General features: G+C 40.9%; 1 protein-coding gene across 4 annotated transcripts in view; it reads right to left on the reverse strand.

Annotated features, from left to right (window-relative positions):
• Positions 1-7,124: 7,124 nt before the first annotated feature.
• Positions 7,125-24,589, reverse strand: part of rorc (RAR-related orphan receptor C) — a 40,669-nt gene continuing 23,204 nt past the window's right edge. For 3 of the 4 annotated variants that reach the window (XM_061674001.1, XM_061674000.1, XM_061674002.1), the window contains 10 exons: positions 18,647-18,732; positions 16,963-17,104; positions 14,014-14,364; positions 12,914-13,018; positions 12,202-12,323; positions 10,465-10,597; positions 10,273-10,380; positions 10,085-10,195; positions 9,599-9,708; positions 7,125-9,499 (listed from right to left, as the gene is read on the reverse strand). In XM_061674001.1, coding sequence (XP_061529985.1) covers positions 9,329-9,499; positions 9,599-9,708; positions 10,085-10,195; positions 10,273-10,380; positions 10,465-10,597; positions 12,202-12,323; positions 12,914-13,018; positions 14,014-14,364; positions 16,963-17,104; positions 18,647-18,732 — 1,439 coding nt within the window. In that variant the 3' untranslated portion in view covers positions 7,125-9,328. The remainder of the gene's footprint in view (positions 9,500-9,598; positions 9,709-10,084; positions 10,196-10,272; positions 10,381-10,464; positions 10,598-12,201; positions 12,324-12,913; positions 13,019-14,013; positions 14,365-16,962; positions 17,105-18,646; positions 18,733-24,589) is intronic. The other variant, XM_061674004.1, reaches the window with a different exon arrangement.

Consider the following 24,589-nt stretch of genomic DNA (forward strand, 5'->3'; position numbering starts at 1 on the left):
TTTTTTGGGGGGGGGGGGGGGTTAGAGCGAGAGCGAGAGAGACGGTCATGGTGGGAGGGAAGAAGTTTTTGAACATGACTCATCGAGAGTGATCAGATTTTACATGGCTGCTGGTATGTAAAACTGACTCCGACCAAGTTGACTAAGTTGTTATCTCCGAGCAACATCACTGCATGTTGCTCATGATTCCTTCCTACTCAATTATTTACTCCCATTGACAACAACTAATTAGCTTGTCACTCCCTGTAATGAGTTTTCAAGTGTTATCTAACTAGGCCACTGTCTCATATAATGTAATATAAGACAGTGTATATCATATGCACTGCATATTTTGTTTTAGTCTTTTCATATATATATATATGTTTATGGTGTTTTTTATTTTGTAAATATAATAATACAGTGTAATTAATAGATTTGTGTTTTTAAAAAATTTACTTCTAAATATTTCATTACACTATAGCTGTTTCTGATCTATAATTTTGTCTAAAAAAAATTGATGTGCGGACAGGCTTTGATTAAATAATCAAAACATAATTGAACACTAAACCGACCTGCAACTCACTGTTGCTGATGTATAATATTTTTCCACCATCAAGTCTCGTTCTCTCCTTTCCTGCCAGAAGATACAGTACTCCAGTACTCCCCTGCCTGCCTCTCTGATCACCTTGGCTGCAGTGGTCCAGTCTTCTGGAAGCTCCTCCTGTCCACCGAGAGCCTGTCTCACCTCTTTCCAAAAATCTACGCAACACTCGTCCTGTCTCAGCTTCCACCACATGGTTACTTACACACCGCCATCCTATGCTGCTTAGCCACACTCTCCCCGACCACAACCTTACAGTCGGTAACCTCCTTCAGATTACATCGTCTGCGCAAAATGTAATCCACCTGCGTGCTTCTACCTCCGCTCTTGTAGGTCACCCTATGTTCCAGCCTCTTCCGGAGAAAAGTGTTCACTACAGCTATTTGCATCCTTTTTTTTTTGCAAAGTCTACCACCATCTGTCCCTCCAAGTTCCTTTCCTGGATGCCGTACTTACCCATCACTTCTTCATCACCCCTATTTCCTTCACCAACATGCCCATTACAATCTGCACCAATCACGACTCTCTCTCTGTCTGGGATGCTCAGAACTACTTCGTCTAGCTCCTTCCAGAATTTCTCTTTCACCTCTAGGTCACATCCTACCTGTGGGGCATAGCCACGAATCACATTATACATAACACCCTCAATTTCAAGTTTCAGCCTCATCTCTCGATCTGATACTCTTTTCACCTCCAAGACATTCTTTGCCAACTCTTCTTTTAAAATAACCCCAACTCCATTTGTCTTCCCATCTAGACCATGGTAAAATAATTTAAACCCTGCCCCTAAACCTCTAACCTTACTGCCTTTCCACCTGGTCTCCTGGACACACAATATATCAACCTCTTCCTAATCATCATGTCAACCAACTACCGAGATTTTCCTGTCATAGTTCCAACATTCAAAGTCCCCACATTCAGTTCTAGGCTCTGTGCTTTCCTCTTCTCTTTCTGCCGAAGAACCCGCTTTCCACCTCTTCTTCGACTTCGTCCCACAATAGCCGAATTAGCTGAAAATCAGCCCTGCAGGTTGACGGCGCCGGTGGCGGACGTTGTTAACCCGGGCCACGACCGATCCGGTGTGGAATTCTTTGGATGAACGCTCATATTTGTTTGGCAAAGTTTTAAGCCGGATGCCCTTCCTGACGCAACCCTCTGCATTTATCCGGGCTTGGGACCAGCCTACAGTTTGCACTGGCTTGTGCCCCCCACAAGGCTGCATTAATAATAATAATAATAAATAACAGTTGATAATAAAACACATTTATTAAAAATACTTTGGTCTAAAAATCCGAGGTTTCTAATTAGAAAACTAACTCGTTACTAAACTGCGCCAAATGGTTGCCAAAGATGCAGTATCAAAATGCAGTATGAAAATGGGAAGTACCGTAGTTGCTAATCTATAATCTAACAACGTTTATGCTATTTATTTTCTGCAAATATTTGACGACAAATTACACTCCAGTTCTTCCATGGCAAGTTGCTAATATAAGTCATGAATAGTAAAACTATACTGCACTGTAGCAATACAGCAAAGCACTATGTAATATTCAAGTCAAAATAGAGGAAATACTTGTTCCTTTGTCTAAAGTGAAGATCTATATCATTTTGAAGCATAGATAGATATGACTTGGTAGTCATGTGAGAGAAATGACGGAAATAGAGTAAAAAGTATGACAGATTTAAAGGTTACTGTGGTGATATTTAAAACCATAGTTTTGTTTTTCCATTTCTCCCAATGCAAGGCGCCCACTTTTTGACTGTATCCTTCAAACACCACATGCTTCCTCAGTCTTGATGCAGGCCAAGGCCTCACCACATATGACAGTAGAATTGTCTTGAGAAAGTGTTGTGAATTGTTAAACTGTGACTCATCCTTATTTTCTAAACATAAGTGTGTATCATTACCAAGATGAGTCTCTTCCACGTCACAGGACGTTTATTATATCCATGTCATCAACACTCCTGTGTCTAGCTGAACAGTGGCGGTAAGTCTCCACACCCCTGTTAAAAAAAATTAGACCAAGATAGATCGTTTCAAGACGGCACGGTGGGCGACTGGTTAGAGCGTCAGCCTCACAGTTCTGAGGAGTGGGGTTCAATCCCCGGCCCCGCCTGTGTGGAGTTTGCATGTTCTCCCTGTGCCTGCGTGGGTTTTCTCCGGGCACTCCGGCTTCCTCCCACATCCCAAAAACATGCATGGTAGGTTAATTGAAGACTCTAAAATTGCCCGTAGGTGTGACTGTGAGTGCGAATGGTTGTTTGTTTGTATGTGCCCTGCGATTGGCTGACAACCAGTTCAGGGCGTACCCCGCCTCCTGCCCGATGACAGCTGGGATAGGCTCCAGCACGCCCGCGACCCTAGTGAGGAGAAGCGGCTCAGAAAATGGATGGATGGATGGATACATCATTTCAAAACTTGTTATACCATTAATGTGACCTACAGTATTTAACTTCCATTATATTAAATGTTTTCTTCAATAAAAAATAATCTTTTACATTCTTTGTGCAAGTGGAGGGAGACTAGCAAAGTACGAATTTCATTCCTCAGTGCCACCGTTGTGTTTTTACTGTGTATGAAGAAATTAACATCTTGAATCTACAACCTGTACCACTCAATTGAAAAAAACAACAACATTCTTTTATTTTAGAGAGCGGAGATAAAAACAAGTAAGATAATGTGGTTCATTTTAAATGGCAGTCAGCACACACCTTCCACCATTTCTACTTCCATTGTTGCATGGCAGCAGTTGCTCATTGGTGTATAATGGTGTGTGTGTGAGTGGGTGAATGTGAGGCTTTGTAAAGCGCTTTGGGCAGTGCTGGTGTAGATAAAACGCCATATAAGTGCAGTCCATTTACCATTTTAAGTGTCTCCGATTAACCCCACATAAAGTTCACATGTTCTTTTAGTCATTTTCTTGACATTTTTGAAGTCACATCTTACGGCAGAAGCCATGGTCAACAGAGAGCTTCCACAACATCACAGGTATCTCATTGTTCAGTCATTATCAAGTGGAGAAAAAATTTGCCAAAAAATGACATTACCAAGAATTGGAGATCCCTTCAAAATTGTTAAAAAGACGAGAAGAAACCTGGTCAGGGAGGCTGCCAAGAAACCGACAACAACATTGAAGTAGCTGCAGGAACTGGCTGTTGAGTGCATGTGTCAAGAATCTGTCTTCTTCATATGTCTGGGTACTGGGGTGGGATGGCAAGATCTTACAAAGAAAAACATCCGAGCTCAACTACATTTAAACACACACACACACTTGAAATCTCCCAAAACGTCTGGGGGAAAATGTGCTGAAGTTTAAACTTTTAGGGCATAGTTCCAAAAGATATGTTGGGCGTAAACACAACACTGCTCAACACGCTTTAACACCATACCTACAGTGAGGCATTATGGTGGAAGCAGTGTTTTTCTTCAGCTGGAACTAGGGCCTTAGTCAAGGTGAAAGGTATTATCCATCCATCCATCCATCCATCCATTTTCTGAGCCGCTTATACTCACAAGGGTCGCGGGAGTGCTGGAGCCTATCCCAGCTATCATTGGGCAGGAGGTGGGGTACACCCTGAACTGGTTGCCAGCCAATCGCAGGCCACATACAAACAAACAACCATTCGCACTTTCATTCACACCGACGGGCAATTTAGAGTCGTCGGTTAACCTACCACGCATGTCTTTGGAATGTGGGAGGAAACCGGAGTGCCCGGAGAAAACCCACGCAGGCACGGGGAGAACATGCAAACTCCACACAGGCGGGGCCGGGGATTGAACCCCGGACCTCAGAAGGCAGACGCTCTAACCAGTCAGCCACCGTGCCGCGTGAAAGGTATTATGCACAGTTCAAAATAGCAGTCAGTGTTAGTACAAGCCTCTAGAACATCTGAACTTTATTTGGGGTTAGTCAGAGGCACTTTGAATGGTGGCGGGTGTATGAATGTGAATGGTTAATTCTGAACACAACCACATCCCAATTCTACAAGGGTGTGCACACTTGTGCAATCACATTATTTCAGTTGTTTATTTTTACTTACATCCGTGAAAAGATTTCCTTTTTTTTCAGCTGAGTTGTACATCGTATAGGTCACTTTAATGTTGAGAAAAGTTTTGGAATGATTTATCTCAGTCTATTTTTATCACAAAATCCTGGCTTTTGAACAGAGGTGTGAAGACTTTGTACAATACACCTACTGTGTATAAACTCATTCAAGGCATCTTCTTGAAGGCCTTTAAATTCCTTCTTATCGTGAGGCCAGGGTTACTGTGGCGTCCCAGATTCCACTGGGGAAAAACTAAGCGTGACCTCTGCACGATCCCTCCCACTCGCAATGTTGGAAAGAGACAAACGAGAGTAGCTCTGAACAGTGTTCCACACTTTGTTGACCAAAACGTCGCGCATTGTAGAATCACTTCGTGCTAGCGTCAAGCAGATGCTAACATAAATACACTCGACTTAGGAATACCTATAAAACGCCACTAGGTGACAGTATCACACTGTAAACACCTTCCCGTTTCCTCTCCATCATGTGTCTGTGTTGTCTTTTCAAAGAGTGAGTCGTTTTACTTTATATTAATTTGATCATCCAGTGACTAACTTATTTAACTAACTAACCGATGCATGAATTAACTTAATGCATGAATTATGAAAGCCTTGGTCAAGATTTTTTTCTGAAGTGTTTTGAATTCTTCTCAGGACATGAAAAAAATGTTCAACTTTTTTTCCCAAAAATATGATTCCCCCCCATAAAGTTACAGACATGTCCAATCCAGTGGATACAGGAGCAAAGGTTATGGAGCAAATTCAGTTAGAGTTAGTAGTTGTATGTACACTGAGTGTTAGCACACAACCTTCAGACTTCTGCTTTAGAGCAAAAATAATGTCAGGAAAAGCCTAGTACAACAGCTGAACTTCATTTGGGGTTATTCAGAGCCACTTTAAATGCTGGCATTTGAAGTGGTTATTCAGAGCCACTTTAAATGCATGAATTTCAATGTTATTGGTGCATTCTGGATGTGGCTATCCCCAGTTAAAAGAGGTTGTGCACAGTTGTGCAACCACATTATCGCAATCGTTTGATTTTACTTCCCCTTGAAAATATGTTTTTTTTTTAAATTGAGTTGTTAAGGTTTAAGTTCAAAACGGTGGAATTTTAAAAAAAATGATTTAAATTGGTGTCATTTTGTTTTTTACATCACTAAAACCTGGAACCATTAACATTTTTGGTGGGAGGTAACAAAGATAGATTTTTTTAGACAGCTGTATTTTTAAATTGTACTCCCTCTTTTCTACTCTGACCTTTATCTGAGTACATTTCTATCTGTACATTAATTTAAATAAAGAAGTTCATTGATTCTTTCATTTTCCGTACCGGTAATCCTCACTAGGGTCACCCACGTGCTGGAGCCTTTCCTGGTTAACTTCGGGCGAGAGAGGTACACCCTGAACTGGTCGCCAGCCAATCGCAGTGCACATATAAACAAACAACCATTCCCACTCATATTCATACCTACGGACAATTTAGAGTCTTCAATTAACCTACCATGCATGTTTTTGGGATGCGGGAGGAAACCAGAGTACCCGGAGAAAACCAACGCGGGCACTGGGTGAACATGTAAACTCTACACAGGCGAGGCCGGATTTGAACTATGAGAACTATGAGGCAGATGTGCTAACCAGTTGGCCACCGTGCCTAAATAAAGAAGTTGAACCAGTATTTCTACTTTTATGTTTTTTAAAGTATCTGTATTTCTAATTAAGCACAGAGTGAGTACATTTACCCCCCCCTGACAAACATGTACACACGCACAAGCATTTGCCTTGAGTTGAGTAAATTGCTTTACACTGCAATAAGTATGCATTTATATGCATTGCTCAATATAACGGAAATTCTCAACAGCAACATTTCCAAAGAATGAGCATGAAAAAAATAAATCAATAAAGCACATTAAATGTTATTTTAAACAGAGGTGGTCATGGTTGTTGCCAAAGTAACACCACAATTGTTTGTTTAAAAAACTGCTTATTGCAGATAAAAAGCAGCTGCGTGATGCGTCAGGCCGTTCTTTATCATATCCTACTGACTCACTGCCGTTATAAAAAAATATCAATTTAAATTGGCCTCGGAGCATTTGTTTTGTCTACATGACAACATTCGCAGAAACCACTTCATCTTTTGATAAATCCAATGCAAGGTTGTGATCATCTTGAGCTAAACTGCCAACAACTGCTGCATAGCTGTCCACACTTTTGATTACTTCAAGGACCGTAGGAGGAGCGAGTTGTCCCAGTATCAACATTTCCAACATTTTTATACATAAATTCTTCAAAACAGCGAAGTGGATGACACATTTCCTTGCAGTCTCAGCATTTTACTCACTTCATGTCAAAGTAAGAATTGGACCTTAAAATGTTGGAACCAAATGATTTAGTGCCAAAAGCAATAGAACTTGCTTTTGTTTTTTGTTTTTTTTTCAAACACAGGCAACATTCAGTTCAAGTTCATGTGACATATTTGTATTAACATTTTTGCCTCACAACATTCTGAGCACAATGTTGAAAATGCTGCGTGAGTGTGACGGAAGTTCTACAGGCTGTAATAGACAAAATAATTTTATTTTTCAAGTTTTTCAAAGCCCTACAGTGAAAATAAAGCGGTTGCAATTGGATCACATAATACTGCAAGATGACACCATCTGATAACATACATAGAAGTATTCAGAAACAACATTATCAAGAAATTCTAGAATAATTAAAAAAGTTTCTAAATATCAAAATACTGAATTATTTGAATAATGTCTTCTTTCAAGCTCCGCACACATCATCTCTGGCGACTCATATTATTCCAGTGTTATAAAAATAGATTCTGTCCAAAAATATACACCCAGACAAACGTATGAAAGCCAACACATATCAATCATTTTGCCTTTACAAAGTTAATAATGCTCAGGTTTTATTGACAGTTAGAGAGGTATTATTTTTTTATGTTCCAGCATGTGTACATACATATTGTATGTAATGTGTGGCTACAATATTGTAGTTATAGTTTGAATTGATGTAGGACTACACGGTGTCGCTTTTTCTGTATTTCCTCGAATAGTTAAAAGTCCTTTCTCATAAAACGCCATACATTGACTCAAATAAACGCCTCCCTTTCCTCATGAAAAAAGGTATTAACTGGAATTACCTCAGTTCAGATGCTATCATTTACAAACAGATTATCAAAGACCTTACTGCTGAGCCCAAAAGAATGTTTTTGCTAACCAAAGCAGCAGCACCAACACAGCAGCACATAATCACATTTCAGATGAGTTAAAGTGGGGTGACTTCCGCATGTTGCTCAGTGTTATAAAGATGATCTTACATTATGCGGAGATGGAATCCATAATGACGATTAGCGTTCCAGGAGACTGACATGATCATTCTGCAATGTTGTGTCCACTTATCGCCAATTATCTGTTCTGCCTCAGGTCACGCAATTTCTCAACTCCACATTCACTTGACATGAATTGTGACATGCTGTTAACACTGTTTAATATTACAGCGAGTTCGCGGTTCGCTATTCACAAATTCACCTATTCGCAATTTTTGTCTGTGGAACCTATCCTTATCTATTTGTGTATTTATGCTCTATCTGTAATGCCACAAGATGGCGCCAAAACCCTGGCTTAGTAAAGTAGGAATTGGTATTGCTTTTTTTGGGCGATACATCTCAACTGAGATCTCTCGTAGAGGAGCTAAGTTTCTTTGTTGCAAGTCTATGTTTTTGCTCTGTTAAGCGGCTACTAAAAAGCCAAATAAATCATCCATCCATCCATTTTCCTAACCGCTTATCCTCACGAGGGTCGCGGGCGTGCTGGAGCCTATCCCGGCTGACTCTGGGCGAAAGGCGGGGTACACCCTGAACTGGTTGCCAGCCAATCTCAGGGTACATATAAACAAACAACCATTTGCACTAACATTCACACCTATGGGCAGTTTAGGGTTTTTCACTTAAAACTACCATGCATGTTTCTGGGATGTGGGAGGAAACCAGCATACTTGGAGAAAACCTAAACAGGCACGGGGAGAACATGCAAACGCCACACAGGCGAGGCCGGATTTGAACCCGGCTCATCAGAACTGTGAAGCAGATCTGCTAACCAGCCCACCACCGTGCCACCTAAATCAAATCATCTGTAAGCCATTTATTTTTAAGAGTAATGTTTTAAGATGAGTTTGAAATGATATTTAAGTGTTTTGGAATCATAGTTTGTGGTATATTTACGGCGCGAATATAGGCAATCATAAACCTTTTTGGGAGAGCGCTAATTAGGGCTTTTCGGTATTGGCGGCAGGCCTCGGTCCCTAACCCTGAGAAATGGGCGTGTGGAGTTACTTAATCTAAAAATGTCCCCTAAAACACACCTTTCCCGCAACTGCAGTTGAGTAAAAAAACACCCTTGGTAACTATTTGCGGAAGTACAGTATTTTCGGCGCAGCATGTGGTTAGCACATCTGCCTCACTCCGACATCCTCCTACTTCCTAATAACATGCATGTTACGTTAATTTAAAACTCTAAATTGTCCAAAGGTGTAAAAGTGAATGTGAATGGTTGTTTGTCTATAGGTGCCCTGCAGTTGACTGGCGACCAGTCCAGGGTGTACCCTGAGCCAGATACTGTCTTTGCATACTTTCTCGTACAGTTATTGTATTGGATCTCATTAGATATGTATGCCAACGTGTGTGTGGTCTTGGGTGTGATCAGTGTGTGGCTCCAGGCAGCAACATCAACTCTGCCTCAGAAGCAAACAGCTCCTTGTAGAGCGGAGGGAAAAGACAGTGGGCGGTCAGCGGGTAGCGCTGACTGAACCAGCGAAGCTTCTCCGTGTGCAGACTGCACAGTGAACGCAACACGGACATCCTTTGGTACAGCTGGCAAAAAATTAAAAAAAAAAAAAATCATACAGTTAGTGTGCACTTTAACTAGCCAGAGGGCTTTGCTGCATATACACTATCTGCTCTTTGCTCTACCTTGTGCATTAGACTGTCCCGGTTGTCTCTGTGTAGAATGTGTGTGAGACCTAACTCCACGCTTCTCTGCACGCACAGTACCTTGCCTCTGTCCTCCAGACATGGACGATCTGCACACAAAAGAACTACAAAGTCTTCTCTGATAATAATATAACACCAGTGTTAGTGCTGGTTCTCTGTTAACCATGTCAATTTTACAATATCGACAAACTACCACATGGGGGCAGCCTGTGACCGTAATTAACTCTGCTACGGCTGATGATAAAATTGCATTTAATGCTCAATTGCGGTTGTTGTGGTGCAGTCGTACACCACAGCTTTTTTAAAGTAATACCTTTTTCACAGTGTCAATGAAAACTGAGAAAGACATCATTTAAAACCGATTTCATATAGGATCACACTCAATTCCACCTAACAAGGTGTCCAGTTGTATTAATAGCAGAGATAAATGTCAAAATGTGAGAATGAATGAGTGAGTGATCCTACCTGCATTGATCAAGACCAGTGCACTGAAGAGGGCCACCTGCTGATCGGTGAGCTTTAAAGCACACACACTGTGAGCAAAGTCGAACACCGCCGCTATTAAGTCGCCACACGCTGCAAAAGAAGAGCACCGACATGTCACCAAGTAGGCCAAAGCTTTCAGGAGCGTGTTTGTGTAGAAGAGGCCTCACCCAAAGACTTGAAGACTTCAGTTCCAGCAAATTTGCCATCAAAGAAGACGGTGTTGTTCTCTGCGTTGAAGACGCGACTCATCCTCACCAGAACAACCTCCATAGAACCTGAGGCAAAAGGGGGGAAAATGTGGCAGACTCAGAATTGAGATTATTCAGGCAGCAAGTGATGTGAATAAAGGTGGAACTCACCAGTCTTGAGAAGGGCGATCTGGTCGTTCTGACTGAGCAGACGGAATCCGGGGATGTGTTTTGCAAACTCCACCACATACTGTACGGCATCAGTCAGCCTAACGGCGCAGTGCTGCCACATCTCATCCACTGACTGAAGTCGACAGATCTGATTAATATTAAGTCCAAGCGATGGCCATCACAATTTTATTTTTTAAATTATGTAAGGGAAATTAGTGAGGTTTGGCTGTCTAAGTATGCTTGCGTTCACACTACAAGGCAATTCATACTAGGCATTTAATGTTCGTTTAGAAAAATTAAACAATTAACCAATTCACTGATCATTAATTTCCCCCGATAACAAACCAAGGAAATGTAATCAAAAATGCCCATCCTAATTAACTTAGCTTAATGATGCCCAAAGAAAAGCATGCATCTTTCTTTTTAAAGACAAAACAACTCACACAAAACTCAATGTACATGCTTCTCATTGGATAATGTTTTAGCCTAGCCCACATACTGCACGTAACACTTAAGCCATTGGCCCACACACTTTCTCAGCAATAAAAGTTGTTTTATCTCTTGTAATTTAGTGTGATAAATACAACTGAGGCCATTCTGCACGTAACTTTAAAGGTTAGGTAACTGTATAGTCTCAAAGTGCTTGTCCAGTCTCGTCTATTAAGGGATAACATTTTTCCCCTGACAGTAGAAATCAGTCAGGTCGTTTGTTATGTTGCGATTTCCACAAAGTTAGTAAGTTATTTAGTAATGTAGGTTGCTAAAAGTTCCTTAGTTAGTTAGTTAGTTAGATAGATAGATAGATAGATAGATAGATAGATAGAGATAGATAGATAGATAGATAGATAGATAGATAGATAGATAGATAGATAGATAGATAGATAGATAGACAGATAGATAGATAGATAGATAGATAGATAGATAGATAGATAGATAGATAGATAGATAGATAGATAGATAGATAGATAATCGGCAGGCAGGTAAAAGAAGAAGTTCGTAAGATAGTTTTATGTTATGTTGTGATTACCAGAAAGTTAGGTAGTAAGTTATTTAGGTAGGTAGGTAGGTAGACACGTAGGAAGGTACTAGAAGTTAGTAAGTTAGTTTTATGTTATGTCGTGATTGCCATAAAGGTAGGTAGGTAGGTAGGTAGGTACTACAAGTCAGTAAGTTAGTTTTGTTGTCCACACAAAGCTCACGGTTGGAGGTTCTGTATTGATTACCCTTGGCCTTAGGTAGGTACATAAGTGAGTTTTGTAGATAAGCAGTGGAATTTAGTAAGTTAAGGTTGTATTGAAAGAGTCAGTTAGTTAGTAGAATTCCTCAAAACAACGAGCGGGAGAAAGAGATTTCCATCAATACAGCTGCAGAAGTTTCACTATGCTGTGAATGCTGCAGTCCAATCGCGCATCAGAGTGGCCATTGGTAGCATTTTAGTCATTCTCCACGAACCAGGAAATGACCAAATGATCAACGAGCGGCCAAACACCAATATGGGGCCCCGCTTTTTTTTTAACCTACATTAATAGTTGGGCTATGGTGTCATTCTAGTTTTAAGCAACTGAGAGAGGAAGAAGAGGAGGGGAACATTTTGAAACGCGTGTTTTTGCAGTTTCCTGTTTGGTTGATCAAACAGAACAGTAGCCGTGGCGTGTAGCCTTTTGAAAGGCAGTGTCTTGCTTTGAGAGAGCCCCTCACACAAAGGCAAAAAGAAGGTAGGCAGTGAGTGTTAGTTACTTTGCTCTGGTAGGCTTGCATCTCCTCTCTGCTGAACACCTTCCACTTGAGCGCCTGCAGCTCCTCCGCTCGATACTGGCAGGTGTCTTTGTTGGAGCGGACGATGCTGTCACATAGTTCATCTGAACATACAAGAAAAGCAGATGATACAGACTAGAGCAGTGATTCTTAACCATCGCTTTCAGTTTTGCACATGTGGATAGTGAGGGCTGCATAGGTTAGACACCAGAAATATAACTGTAATCATCCATGAAACGCTCAGTTGCAATACATCTTTCCACCAGTGGAGGTAATGCATAAATGTCATCTTGACTTATTTTATCTTAGAAGCCTGATTTGAGAGCTTAAATCTGTTCTTCAAGTAGCTTGGTTTGTTCCATGAATTGTTTGCCAGTTCGCCATGTTGTTGCATGTGCAAGTACATACTGTATTGTACTAAGATGTATGATAAATGTCATTGAACCCATCACATTGAATTATGTAATTTAGGTTTTCTGTTTAGCTTCTTTAACTGAAAGTGGATTTCATTTAGATACAGTACTTTATTCGTCCAGTGAGGAAATCTGACTAAAGCACTGGGATTCGAACCCATACCACCAAAGAGACTGGAGCCTTAATCCAGCACCTTAGACCACTCAGCCAATATATATATACAAACGTATATATGTCAACAACCCCCGTCCCGAGAGAGCTAGCTGTCCTGTTAGTTCACCTATATTACGCAGAGAGGAAGGATAGGGGCCACGAGGATCCTCTGGTGGATTGTAGGGATGAATCGCCATCGGGTCATGTGAGTGCTGTCTGGAATTGAATCCTACTGTGGGGACGAAAGAATTGAGAAGATTAAGACAATGGCTGTTTGGAGTCACTTCCTGTCCACTATATAGTGCCCCTGTGAGTTTGCCATTTTATAGCGCTGTTCGAATGTGTAGTATGTATACGGTAGGTGAATCCCCTATTTAGTGCCTCAATGAATCCCACAACGCACCTTGAAAAGTAGTGAACCGCCATGCTTGATGAAAAATCGAATATATCCCATGATGCATTGCCCAGATACCGAAAAAATAGTTGCAAATAACGATTATTTTCATCATAGATTAAACTGACAATTATTTTTTTTCCATAACTTGATTATGATTCAATTACTGCTTTGGTCCATAACGAGTCAGAAAATGGAGAAAAATGTTGATCATTGTTTTCCAAAGTACAAAGCAGATGTTTGCAAACATCTTATTTTGATTAAACACAAAGATAGTCTGCTTTCATGGAGGACTACAGAAATCAGAAAATATTTACTGTTGAGAGACTAAAATCAGAGGATTTGGACTATTTTAACTTCAATAATGACCTCAAAATGATTAATCGATTATTAAAAAAAGTAATAATTTGACAATCGCTAATTGTCGATTAATTGATTCATTGTTGCACCACTGTATAAGTCGAGCAACACATCACGGATGGACATACAGTGCTTTGTTTGTATTCATTTTGAAAAATACACTATTATAAACTACTTATTTGTTCAATATTTATTAAGGAAGATAAACTAGCTGATGTTGCTCCGGTATGGTGTAATTATGCAACAGCAATGTCCGGTATGGTGTAATTATGCAACAGCAATGATGTAATTAATGGCATGCCAGAATAGTGTTTGAAAACTATTTTTCATTTGACTGATGAGTGAACTATACTGTCCACTATATAAAAATCCCAATATAGTATTGAGGGAGTGTGGAAAGAGTGAATTATTCTGCACACAGCCAATGACAACAATCACACAGAATAGAATGCATTCACACTGCAGGGCATTACCTCTAATCTCAGAATGTCCACTGGTGTCCCCCCTCATGTGGGCTCTAGATGAGGGTGAGACGCCAGAGCTTCTGTAGATCATATCGGACACTTGTGGCTGGTTGGGAGTGCACAGCAGGTAGGGATGAACATCAGAAGTGAAGGACAGCAGCTCAGATTCCCCAGAGCAGTAGGCTGGCGTCATGGGCTGAAGGAGCTGCGGGGAGCAGTCTTCGCGCTCCTTGGTGTGGTAGGCCAAGCCTGACTGGGCATCTACTTGGAGCTGCTGCTGCTGCTGCTGCTGTCGATGCCGCTCCACTTCAGCGATCAGAGAGTCCCGCTGGCGTTTGGACATCCGACCAAACTTAACAGCTAAAGAGGACCATAATATTACACTCATGTAAAAAATTCTGTCACGATATGAAGGTATTCATTGCACTTGGACCTAGAAGCAAGCGGAGGCTGAGAAGTTTGTAGTGAATAGTTTATTGAAGAGGTACTGGGAATTGGACCTCTGAGGCGTACTCGCGGGTCGTCGAGACGGGAAACGTGCGGCAGGCGGTAGCGTGAGCAGGTGGATGGCTTGGCAGCGTGGTGGAAGAGGTCAGCAAGGCGGGGAACACGCAAGGAGCACACGGTTGAACGTTAATACTCTGGCAACTGTTTCCAGGATCTGGCAGGCTGTTATGCAGGCAGAGATGATGATGGCTGATTGTAAACTGGTGCGCGGCCAAGGTGGTGCTGATTACAGGGAAGGGAGAGAGAGAGAGTGAGAGGGGCGCAAAGCGCCACCCAAGCTCCAGACCAGGAAGTGGGTTGAGTGCGGCAACGCAGCGAAGAGCCGATTCCAGGGACTGATTAGCCCACTCCGTCTGGCCGTTGGACTGATGGTGGTAACCGGAAGACAGGCTGGCTGCTGCGCCAACCGCTTTGCAGAGCTCCTTCCAAACTAGGGAGGAGAACGGAGGACCTCGATCCGAGACGATGTCGAATTCCGTGGAGTATGAAGACATGATTGATAAAGAGGTTAGCGGTTTCAAAGGCAGAGGGTAGCTTGGGGAAATTGCAAGATCCTTACTGAATACTGGAGAAAGGTCATGACATTCTTCGGGCACCCGGGAGAGGTCGACTGGTGTGACAGGTGGTCGAGGTTTGCTGGAGGGTGGCATGGTGGTGGTAACCTGGTGTTGCCGAGTTGCATGGGTTCATCTGGTGCAATGGGGGGTGACGAGGTGGCGGTCGGAGGTTTAGAAGGCGGGCGAGGTGCTGGCGGCGCAATGCTCATGGAGTATGCAATACATGCTCTTAGCCCCTTCTCTCGTGGTCTTTCCCGTAGCCGGTTGTCCAAACGGATAGATAAAGAGATAAGCTCTTCGAGGAAGGAGGGCTCGTCCCGGGCGGCAAGCTCATCTTTGAGCTGCTACGAAAGCCCGTTTAAAAAAATACCCCTTAACGGCGCATAATCCCACCCGCATTCACCTGCAAGTATCCGAAATTCTACCCTGTACGAAGCTACGGAACTAGAGCCCCGAGTAAGCGTGAGGATGCGTCAGGTGGGTTCCCTGCCCTGAACGGGGTGATCAAAAGCTTTTTTTTCGTTCAGTCGAAAAGGAGGTGAATGACGAGAGTACTGGGGAAGAGTTATGCCATCACACGTTTGCCCATTTTGCTGCTTTTCCACGTAGGAGGTTAGTTACGTATGTTACTTTGGATTCTTTGGTGGGATAGCTTAATGGTTGTAGATTGAATACCAGGGAGCAATTGAGGAAGAATTGACTGCATGCACGTAGGTCCCTGGAGTAGGGCTCGGGCAGAGGAACATGAGGCTCTTTGTATGGGAGGCGGGATGGATCGGCGGCTGCGGGCTCAGAAGGAGTACTTACGGGAGGGTGGTCAGACTATAATTTGGAAGACAGGAGGGAAACTTGTCGCGTGAGAGTGGTTAACGATTCCATGATTTCCTGGAGAACTTTGTCCTGTTTTCCTATATGGGAGCCTTGGAGGGTGAGTGCTTGTCTAAGCGCCTCCTGGGTTGCTGGGTTGATGGTAGCCAGAGTATTATTTCACGATACGAAGGTATCCGTTGTACTTGGACCCAGAAACAAGCGGAGGCTGAGAAGTTTGTGGTGAATAGTTTATTGAAGAGGAATTGGGAATTGGACCTCTGAGGCGTACTGGCAGGTCGTCGAGACGGGGAACGTGTGGCAGGCAGTGGCAACACGGAAGGAGCACACGGTTGAACGTTAATACTCTGGCGAGGGTTTCCAGGATCTGGCAGGCTTTTATGCAGGCAGAGATGATGACAGCTGATTGAAAACAGGTGCGCGGCCAAAGTGGTGCTGATTATAGGGAAGGGAGAGAAAATGCGAGTGGGATGCAAAGTGGCACCCAAGCTCCAGAATAGGAACTACAAAGATAGCTCATGACAAATTAAAGTGAACCCACGTTTATCGTGGGGATCTGTTCCAGACCCACCCATGATAGTTAAAAAAAAAAACACGCTTTAGAGAGACCATGCAACAAATTTTAAAAAAATTGTTTTACCACTCTCACACACTTGAAACACATTTAAAATTATTAAAACAGACTTATACTTATTTTTAAAAAAACACACATTTTAAAGTATTGCTGCTCGAACTCTGAAAAAACAGAATACAATGATTTGCAAATCATTGTATTCTGTTTTTATTTATGTTTAACACACCGTCCCAACTTTACTGGAATTGGGGTTGTACATCCACTAGAGCTATTAGGGATGTCCAGCATGTTGTGGCACAACATGGTACTACACTTAACAGGTGCAACTCTATACTATAATCAGACTTTCCCGTACTGTATATTATTAAAAGAAAAACTAAAAAACAATCACTTGAAAGTCCCAATATAGTGGTGCTGCAAAAGGATTCACTGTAAACAAAAAAAAAAGAGGAAGTGCATGGGTGAGTCTGTCAATGTGTTTGGGCGCCTCACCGTCTCTGCTCATGCCCTGGGCCAAGCACTTCTGCAGACGGCAGTGTTGGCAGCGGTTGCGGCTGGACCTGTCGATGGTACAGTTACTCTGCCTGGAACAGGAGTAGGACACTGTAGGCAGCTGGCTACGCCGAAAAAATCCCTGAAGCATGAACAGTTTGGCAATAAAAGAAAGAGTGGTTACCACTTTTGTCTCAAAGAAAAGCTTCTGGGTTGTAATCTGTTTCATGTGTACCGCTCTGTATAAAAATGGTTGTTGTCTCGCTATAGTGCTTTACTTTTTCCACATTTATTTTTACAGCCCTATTCCAAAATGGATTTAAAAAAATGTTTGGTTCTATTATTTTTAAGGTCCCATGCCATCACATTTTTTAATATTTTATGTCCTTTTATCAGTTTCGCAAGATAATGTGGTTTGAAAATGCCCAGGATGCCCTGTTCCAAGCTTTTGTAGTTGGTCCTTTTATGCGTGGCAGTTGAGATGGACAGATTTCTCATTAGCATTTGATTCGTAAAAAAGCTTTACTCTGATTGGATCACTGATCTCCCCCAATTTAAATATGGAAAACAGCTTCGATCTGGTTGACCGTTGGGGAAATCTCAGCGTCTTAAGACGGCCATGTTGGCCCTTACTATAATTGTGAAGCAGATTTCACCCAACACATTTGATCTTGGACGCCCTGAATGGCAATTCTGTACTATATTACCGCACATACCTGTACAGTATATTGTCATTTATGATTTTTATTAAACCATAAATATAGAGAGAGACAGACGCGCAATTGAGGAAGGTACTTCACTATTTAATCTACAGTTACATTATAAATTATAAATATAGTTAAGAATCGTTGTAAAACACAACACGTATGTTTTATACACTGTATTTGTATGGCTTGGTGGCGGCTTCCCAGCTGGATAGCTCGCTCCAAACCTGGAAACGCACTTCCAGCACTGTGTGAAAGCTTACAGTATATTCATGAAAGTCATCCTCCATGAAATGTGCCAGAACACAGGGCAATTCTGGTTCCGACATGCTTGGGAATTTCTCCCAAAATAAACTGAAGCCATTTATTCCTCAACTCCTCTGAGGTTGGCAGGTGATGCCAAGTTTAAGATTTGCACAAGACGCAGCCACATTGCTCCTCATTTTGATGAGTGTGTGATGAGTGGGGTCACAATGACGGAACTTAAACTATGTCACAGACCTACAGTATTTATGCATAAAACAGTAGAAAACAATTGGGATTTTGATGGGACGGGAACTTTAATAAGTTGAACAAGAAACGTTTTAATTATGGGTTTTTATATGTAGAATTTTGGGAAAAAAAAAATGTATTAAATTTTGAGATAAGACTGTAACACCACAAAATGTAGAAGGAAAATTATTGCTCTTAATACTTTCAGGATGCACTGCATGTGTTAGACCTGTATTTCACAACTTTTTTACATAAATAAGAAAACAGATAATTAACAGGTGGAAGAAAAAAAGACCATTCTCGGAGAGCACAGTAGAGTAAAATGAAAATAATAATATTAATAATAATAATAATCATAAAAAAGGGAGATCATTCCAGGGCATACCCTTCGTCTCGCCACAAGCTTTTTCCCCCCTTTTTTATTTTTAATTTTGTGCGTGTGTGTGTGTGTGTGTGTGACTGTGCAGTAAGATGTGTGTCTGTCTCACCTTGCAACCTTCACATGTGATGACTCCATAATGCACTCCAGAGGACTTATCACCACAGATCTTGCAAGGGATAACTTCAATCTGGGCTGAACAGACACAAAATGTTTTTCTTAACATATTTTGATACAACTGCAACAGGGCATAGCATTCAACAACATGATCTCATGACAATTTAGTTAGAAATCAATACAAAAAAATGTGCCATTTGATTATAGTCAAATTGGATACTTTCACCTGAAAATATTCCAGTTTGACTGAGCGTGCAGAGAAAAAAAAATAATGCACTCAAAAACAATAGATGCTGTGTTTTGACATGAAATCAAATTAGAGCAATCTTTCACAAACGTTTTACCTCATACACCACCTTCAGCATCCTGACTGAGTTATAGCCATACAAAACTGAAAAACATCAAAAAATTAATTTTTATTTACTGGCACTAACTGAACTGCAGTTTGGGTACAGTTTTTATGTATTTTTTTAGAAGAAAATTCAATTGTAATGAGAAAATATAAAACATTATATATTTGACTGTATTATTTTCAGAATTTACACTTAGTAAAAAATAATAATACGTATTATACCAGACTGCAATTTGAATCTCTTTCAGTTTGGAAAGTCCTGGGTTATGGGGTCATGAAGAAAATGTATCTAAGTAATTAAGAAAATGAAAAAGCTTTTTCAGGTAAACCCCCCAAATGTGTTTTTTCCTAATTAGTTTGGGGAAAAAAAACATACATAAAATGTCAAACCAAACAGCTTATATGTATGCTTTATTGTGACATTAAGAGCTGATTTTTTTTGTTCCAAAGTGCAAAGTTGCATTCCCACTTTGTGAGCATGCACTGTACTTCCCCCTGAACATTAATTGATGTGAAAGGAGAAGCTTGTTTCCATCACACTACCACTAATGTCTAATAATGAAAAAAATGAACAAAATGCCATCAAATAGATACGCGTGTCTTGTGAGGAGGTGGAATATGGCGACTAGTGGAGGTGTGAAACCTCAAAGTCTTTTCAAGTGGTCGACTGGATTCTCAAGTTGTGTATTTCTTAGCTAATCCTTCTCTGTCTCGCTCATAAAGGACATGGCTGCCAGTAATGCTCTCTCTCGCTCCATCATTGCCAGTAATGGCCATCCCCCAAACCCCAAATGCTCCTAACCTCAATTAGCTCTTACTTCTGGGTCATGTCTGTTGCTTTAATATGCACAAACAAATGTGGAAAGCAACAACAATAAGCATAAGTTAGTTATTCGCTTGTCTTTCTCATAGATAGTGCCAATAAACAGGAAACAAAGCGTGTAGCCCTATCTAATAAGAAATAACCTTTTTTTTTTAAATCAATTCTGATCGATATCTTTCCTTCTCCCGCGAATGCAAAAGAAGACAAGCTTCTTTGTTGATTTGTCTTCTAGTTGTGTCAAACTGTGTCAGGTTGTCTACGTGTTAGTGTGTCAGTGTGTGCCCTTCTTCCCTGGTGCCATACTTATCACTCGAAGGGACCAACAGAGGACAACCCTGCAACTACAGTAGATCATGACGAGGATCAGGGTGGGGAACCTTTTCACTATCAGAGGCCATTTTATTTTTTTATAGTCCTCTGAGTCCCATATGAAGTTTCTGAAAAAATGTGATGCAAAAATTAAACAAAGGTTTATTATTCACAAGCACTATAGAAAATGGATGGATGGTGTGTTTAAAAAGATTATGCTCAAGATGGAATGTTTTAGGCAAATAAAACAATATTGGGAGTTGTCCACAACAACGCACTTCTAGTTTACCAGCCAAAAGCCTGGTACACACATGATGATTTTTTAAATCTTAAGAGATATTTTATAGAACCGACACATAAAGAAGAAGAAGAAGAAAAAAAACAGGCAAACACTTTTGATCGTACTGTGTGTGGTGTGCGCCGATAATCTAAACACAGCACACCACACAAAGATTCTGTTCCACCACTGATCTAGAATCTAGTCCTCAAGGCAGAAATCTTGGGTAATTAAACGTGATCCAATAAAAACTAAGGAAGAAGAAACAGCGATAACTGGGAAACACAAGACGCAACATGGAAGAGCGCACACATTTTTTTTTCATAGGAAAATTGGGAAAAAATATAATTTGCTGAGGGAGCTAGAGGTAAGGTTTCAAATTACACTAACGGCTGTGCTTTTATCCAAGTAACACGAGGCTTGTTATTTTTTCATTCTATTATTTTATTCAGGTTCAATGTTCCTCAGCCAATTGACTTCAATCATTGGCTACATTCCATTTCATGTCACAATTCACAGAGTCGTGACTCGGGAGTCGTCTGCGTTCCCCACACGCATGAAGATTTCTGGTTGTAAATACTGAACGATTACGATTTAATATTGTCTGTGCCGACTTTTTGCATACCCTATTATTATCAGGACAAGTCCACTCTTAACACATCTCAGACTACAGGATAATCTATAGGATGATTTTATAAAACAAAATAGTCTGACATTTATGGTCCTTAGTTGGGAAAGGGCAAAATCTGGAAAGTTTGATTGTCTTTATGTGTACCAGGCCTTAGAAACAAACTCTACCTCTCAGGTTGGTCCACCAGAAACAGATGTAAATGACTTTTCTTTTGGGGACACTATCTACAAACTAATAGTGCTATACTCTATTTGCCTGTTAGAATACACTGTGGTCGAAGGACAAAGAAATTACAGAGAGGTGACAATGTAAGTTGGGAGGTGCAGGATGAGCCAAGAGAAGGAAAGAGTGGTCTCGATCAGTGGCCTCTGCTGTTTTGCAATTTCAGTTGTGATTGTCAACCTCAAAATAACAGGAAATCCACTGCAACCCACTACTTTTCAATGTTCACACATTTGCAATCACGCATCGCACGAGTAGTCTTCCAGCAACTTTCCATATAAGTGTAGATCTGATTTTACGCCGCAGCTGACAAATGTAATGTAAATGCATCAGATCATCTCAGGTAAAGTCAAATGGGACGATGCTATCAGTTACAATGTGTTACTTAGACGAAATAAGCCAGTTTTGGATACTCAACTATTTACTCAAAGCTGCACTTAAAATGAAATTTTGGTAGTATGAATGTTGCTGAACAAACAGAGACACTGCTCAAGTTGTGTGTGTGAATAGTTTGAATAAAGATATAGTGATAAATTAATCATTCATGTTTTGCGATATACAGGTATATGTAAATTTCATGTTTAGAGGAGGCTCGATGTTTTAAAGATAAAGTTGTCAGAATTCATTAAAAAGATGTTTTAACTGCATTTTTTAAACTTAATACGAGAGTATTTATCTAAAACAGCACTTTTTACATTCATATGACTTTTTGTTTATGTCAACTTGATTTACTGTGTTGCGTTTCTTATTTAGAGTTAGGATTGATAAGAAGTTTTAAAGCAGGTGTCTCGGAATGCTTATGGTGTCCTATGGGACTCCATACTCCAAGCAAGGGGTCTTCGGTCTTGAACTATAAAGTTTTGTGGTTGCAATTTAAACGGCACGCAATGAACTGGTATGCAACTCCTTCCAGAGTCCATGCCAAACACCGGACTAAAGGTTAGTTAGGTTAGGAGGATAGGATGGAGACTATGGTGCGTTCCAACTTACAGTATATATGAAAACCTTTGTTATTCATCCATTCTCTATACCGCATATTAGAATCAGAATCAGAATCATCTTTATTTGCCAAGTATGTCAAAAACACACAAGGACTTTGTCTCCAGTAGTTGGAGCTGCTCTAGTACGACAACAGACAATCAATTGACAGGGAATACTTTTGAGCCATAAAAACAGTCACTGAGCAATAAAAGGTTACCAGAAATGTGCTAATGCTGATATAGATATAGAGATATCTATATCTATATCCATCCATCCATCCATTTTCTGAGCCGCTTCTCCTCAATAGGGCCGCGGGCGTGCTGGAGCCTATCCCAGCATATCTTCGGGCGAGAGGCGGGGTACACCCTGAACTGGTCGCCAGCCAATTCCAGGGCACATATAAACAAACAACCATTCACACTCACATTCATACCTACTGGCAATTTAGAATCTTCAATTAACCAATCATGCATGTTTTCTTTGGGATGTGGGAGGAAATCGGAGTACCAGGAGAAAACCCACGCAGGCCCCGGGGAGAATATGCAAACTCCACACAGGCGAGGCCAGATTTGGGCCAGATTCCTCAGAACCGTGAGGCAGATGTGCTAACCAGTCATTCACCGTGTCGCCACCTTTGATATTGTTTCGTATATATAAGACATTAAACATCAATCATATATTAAAAAAAACATACCGTTCATACAAGCTTTTATCTAATACCGTGCCTTTAAACTGAATACATCAATGAGGCAAAAACTACTATTATTCCTTTTTGCTATTTTATTGATACAGTACTTTGCTTATTTCCTGAAGCAAAGGAGTTTCTTCGGGAATATAAACAGAAGAAAGGAACTGAAATCTAGATTATATCATGCTCACTACTCTCACTTTTTACTACTCCCTACGGTGTGCGTGTGTCTGTGTGCTTGCGTGCATAGGGGGGCATCGGGTTGGGTGGGCGAAACAGATTTGCTTCAGACAAAAATCACCTGTCAGCAGTCTGTTCTTCGCACTGTAAATGGACAAAAAAAAAAAAAACCTCAACTTTCCTGTGACGGAAGTTTGTCTTCAATAAGAGCTAAAAAAAAAATAGAAAATCCACAGCTCACACCACACAAAAACATGTACAATATATGTATATGGTATATATTTACAAACATGTATATGATATACATTTATACACATGTATACAGTGTGTGTGTGTGTGTATATATATATGTGTGTGTGTATATATATATATATACACACATTCATATTCACAAGCTTTAGGGGGTCCGCAAAAATAATGTATACATTTTTAAAAATGCGTAACTACATATAGGAACCGGCCCACCAATAAAACAAACATAATTAACACAATTACGCCTACCAAATTTCTCGAATCTGTCGTGCCTGTGTAAAGTCCTTCCCTACTCTCTACTATTAATGATTCTTGCTCCTGACACAGTACTTGATCATTTTAAAACCGCCAGTGTCAGCCTCTCCTAAAAAAAACACTCTCTCAACCCAACCCAGTTCGAGGTTTTTGACCAATCACCAGACTTCTGTTTCTAACTAAAATCCTTTTTTTCACTGATCAGCTCCTTACCCTGGTTGAGGATCATAATATCTTGGATACATTTCCATCCAGCTTTCATCAAAAACACAGTACTGAGACAGAACTTTTAAGAGTAACAAATGAAATCCTCATGCACGCTAATAAAGGTGAACAGTCCATTATTCTTTTACTCAACCTAACTTCTGCATTTGATACCATCAACCATTCGATTCTGTTTAATCAATTATATACAGTAACTGGGTGGGCATTTAAGGTAAAACACTAAACTGGTTTCACTATTACTTAACAAATAGATTTTTTCATATCTGTGTGAATAATCAAGTTTCTTCCTTAGCTCCCTTCCAGTGCGCAGTACCTCAGGGTTCTGTCGTTGGGTCAATACTGTTTTCATTGTTCAAAGCTCCCTCTGGATCAGTTGTTTAGTTTGCTTTCATGAAATGCCATGCCATTGTTGTACTGATGACACGCAGATCTATTTCTCTGTCAAACCCAATAAATTGAATCAATTGACGTCCCTCCAAGAGAGTTTAGTTGCTACCAAAGAATTAATGTCCCCAAATTCTGGGTCATCGAGGGTGCATGGGAGTTCGTCCAACCAGTCTACATGTGTTTTGTAGACTTGGAGAAGGCGTTCGACCGGGGGGGGGGGGGGGGGGCTTCGGGAGTATGGGGTACCGAACCCACTAATACATGCTGTTCGGTCCGTGGACGACCAGTGTCAAGAGTTTTGGCCGCATTGCTGTCAATAAGTCGGATTTGTTTCCAGTGAGGTTTGGAGTCCG

The sequence above is a fragment of the Phycodurus eques genome, chromosome 4 (genome assembly GCF_024500275.1).
Source record: "Phycodurus eques isolate BA_2022a chromosome 4, UOR_Pequ_1.1, whole genome shotgun sequence".
Lineage (NCBI taxonomy): Eukaryota > Metazoa > Chordata > Actinopteri > Syngnathiformes > Syngnathidae > Phycodurus > Phycodurus eques.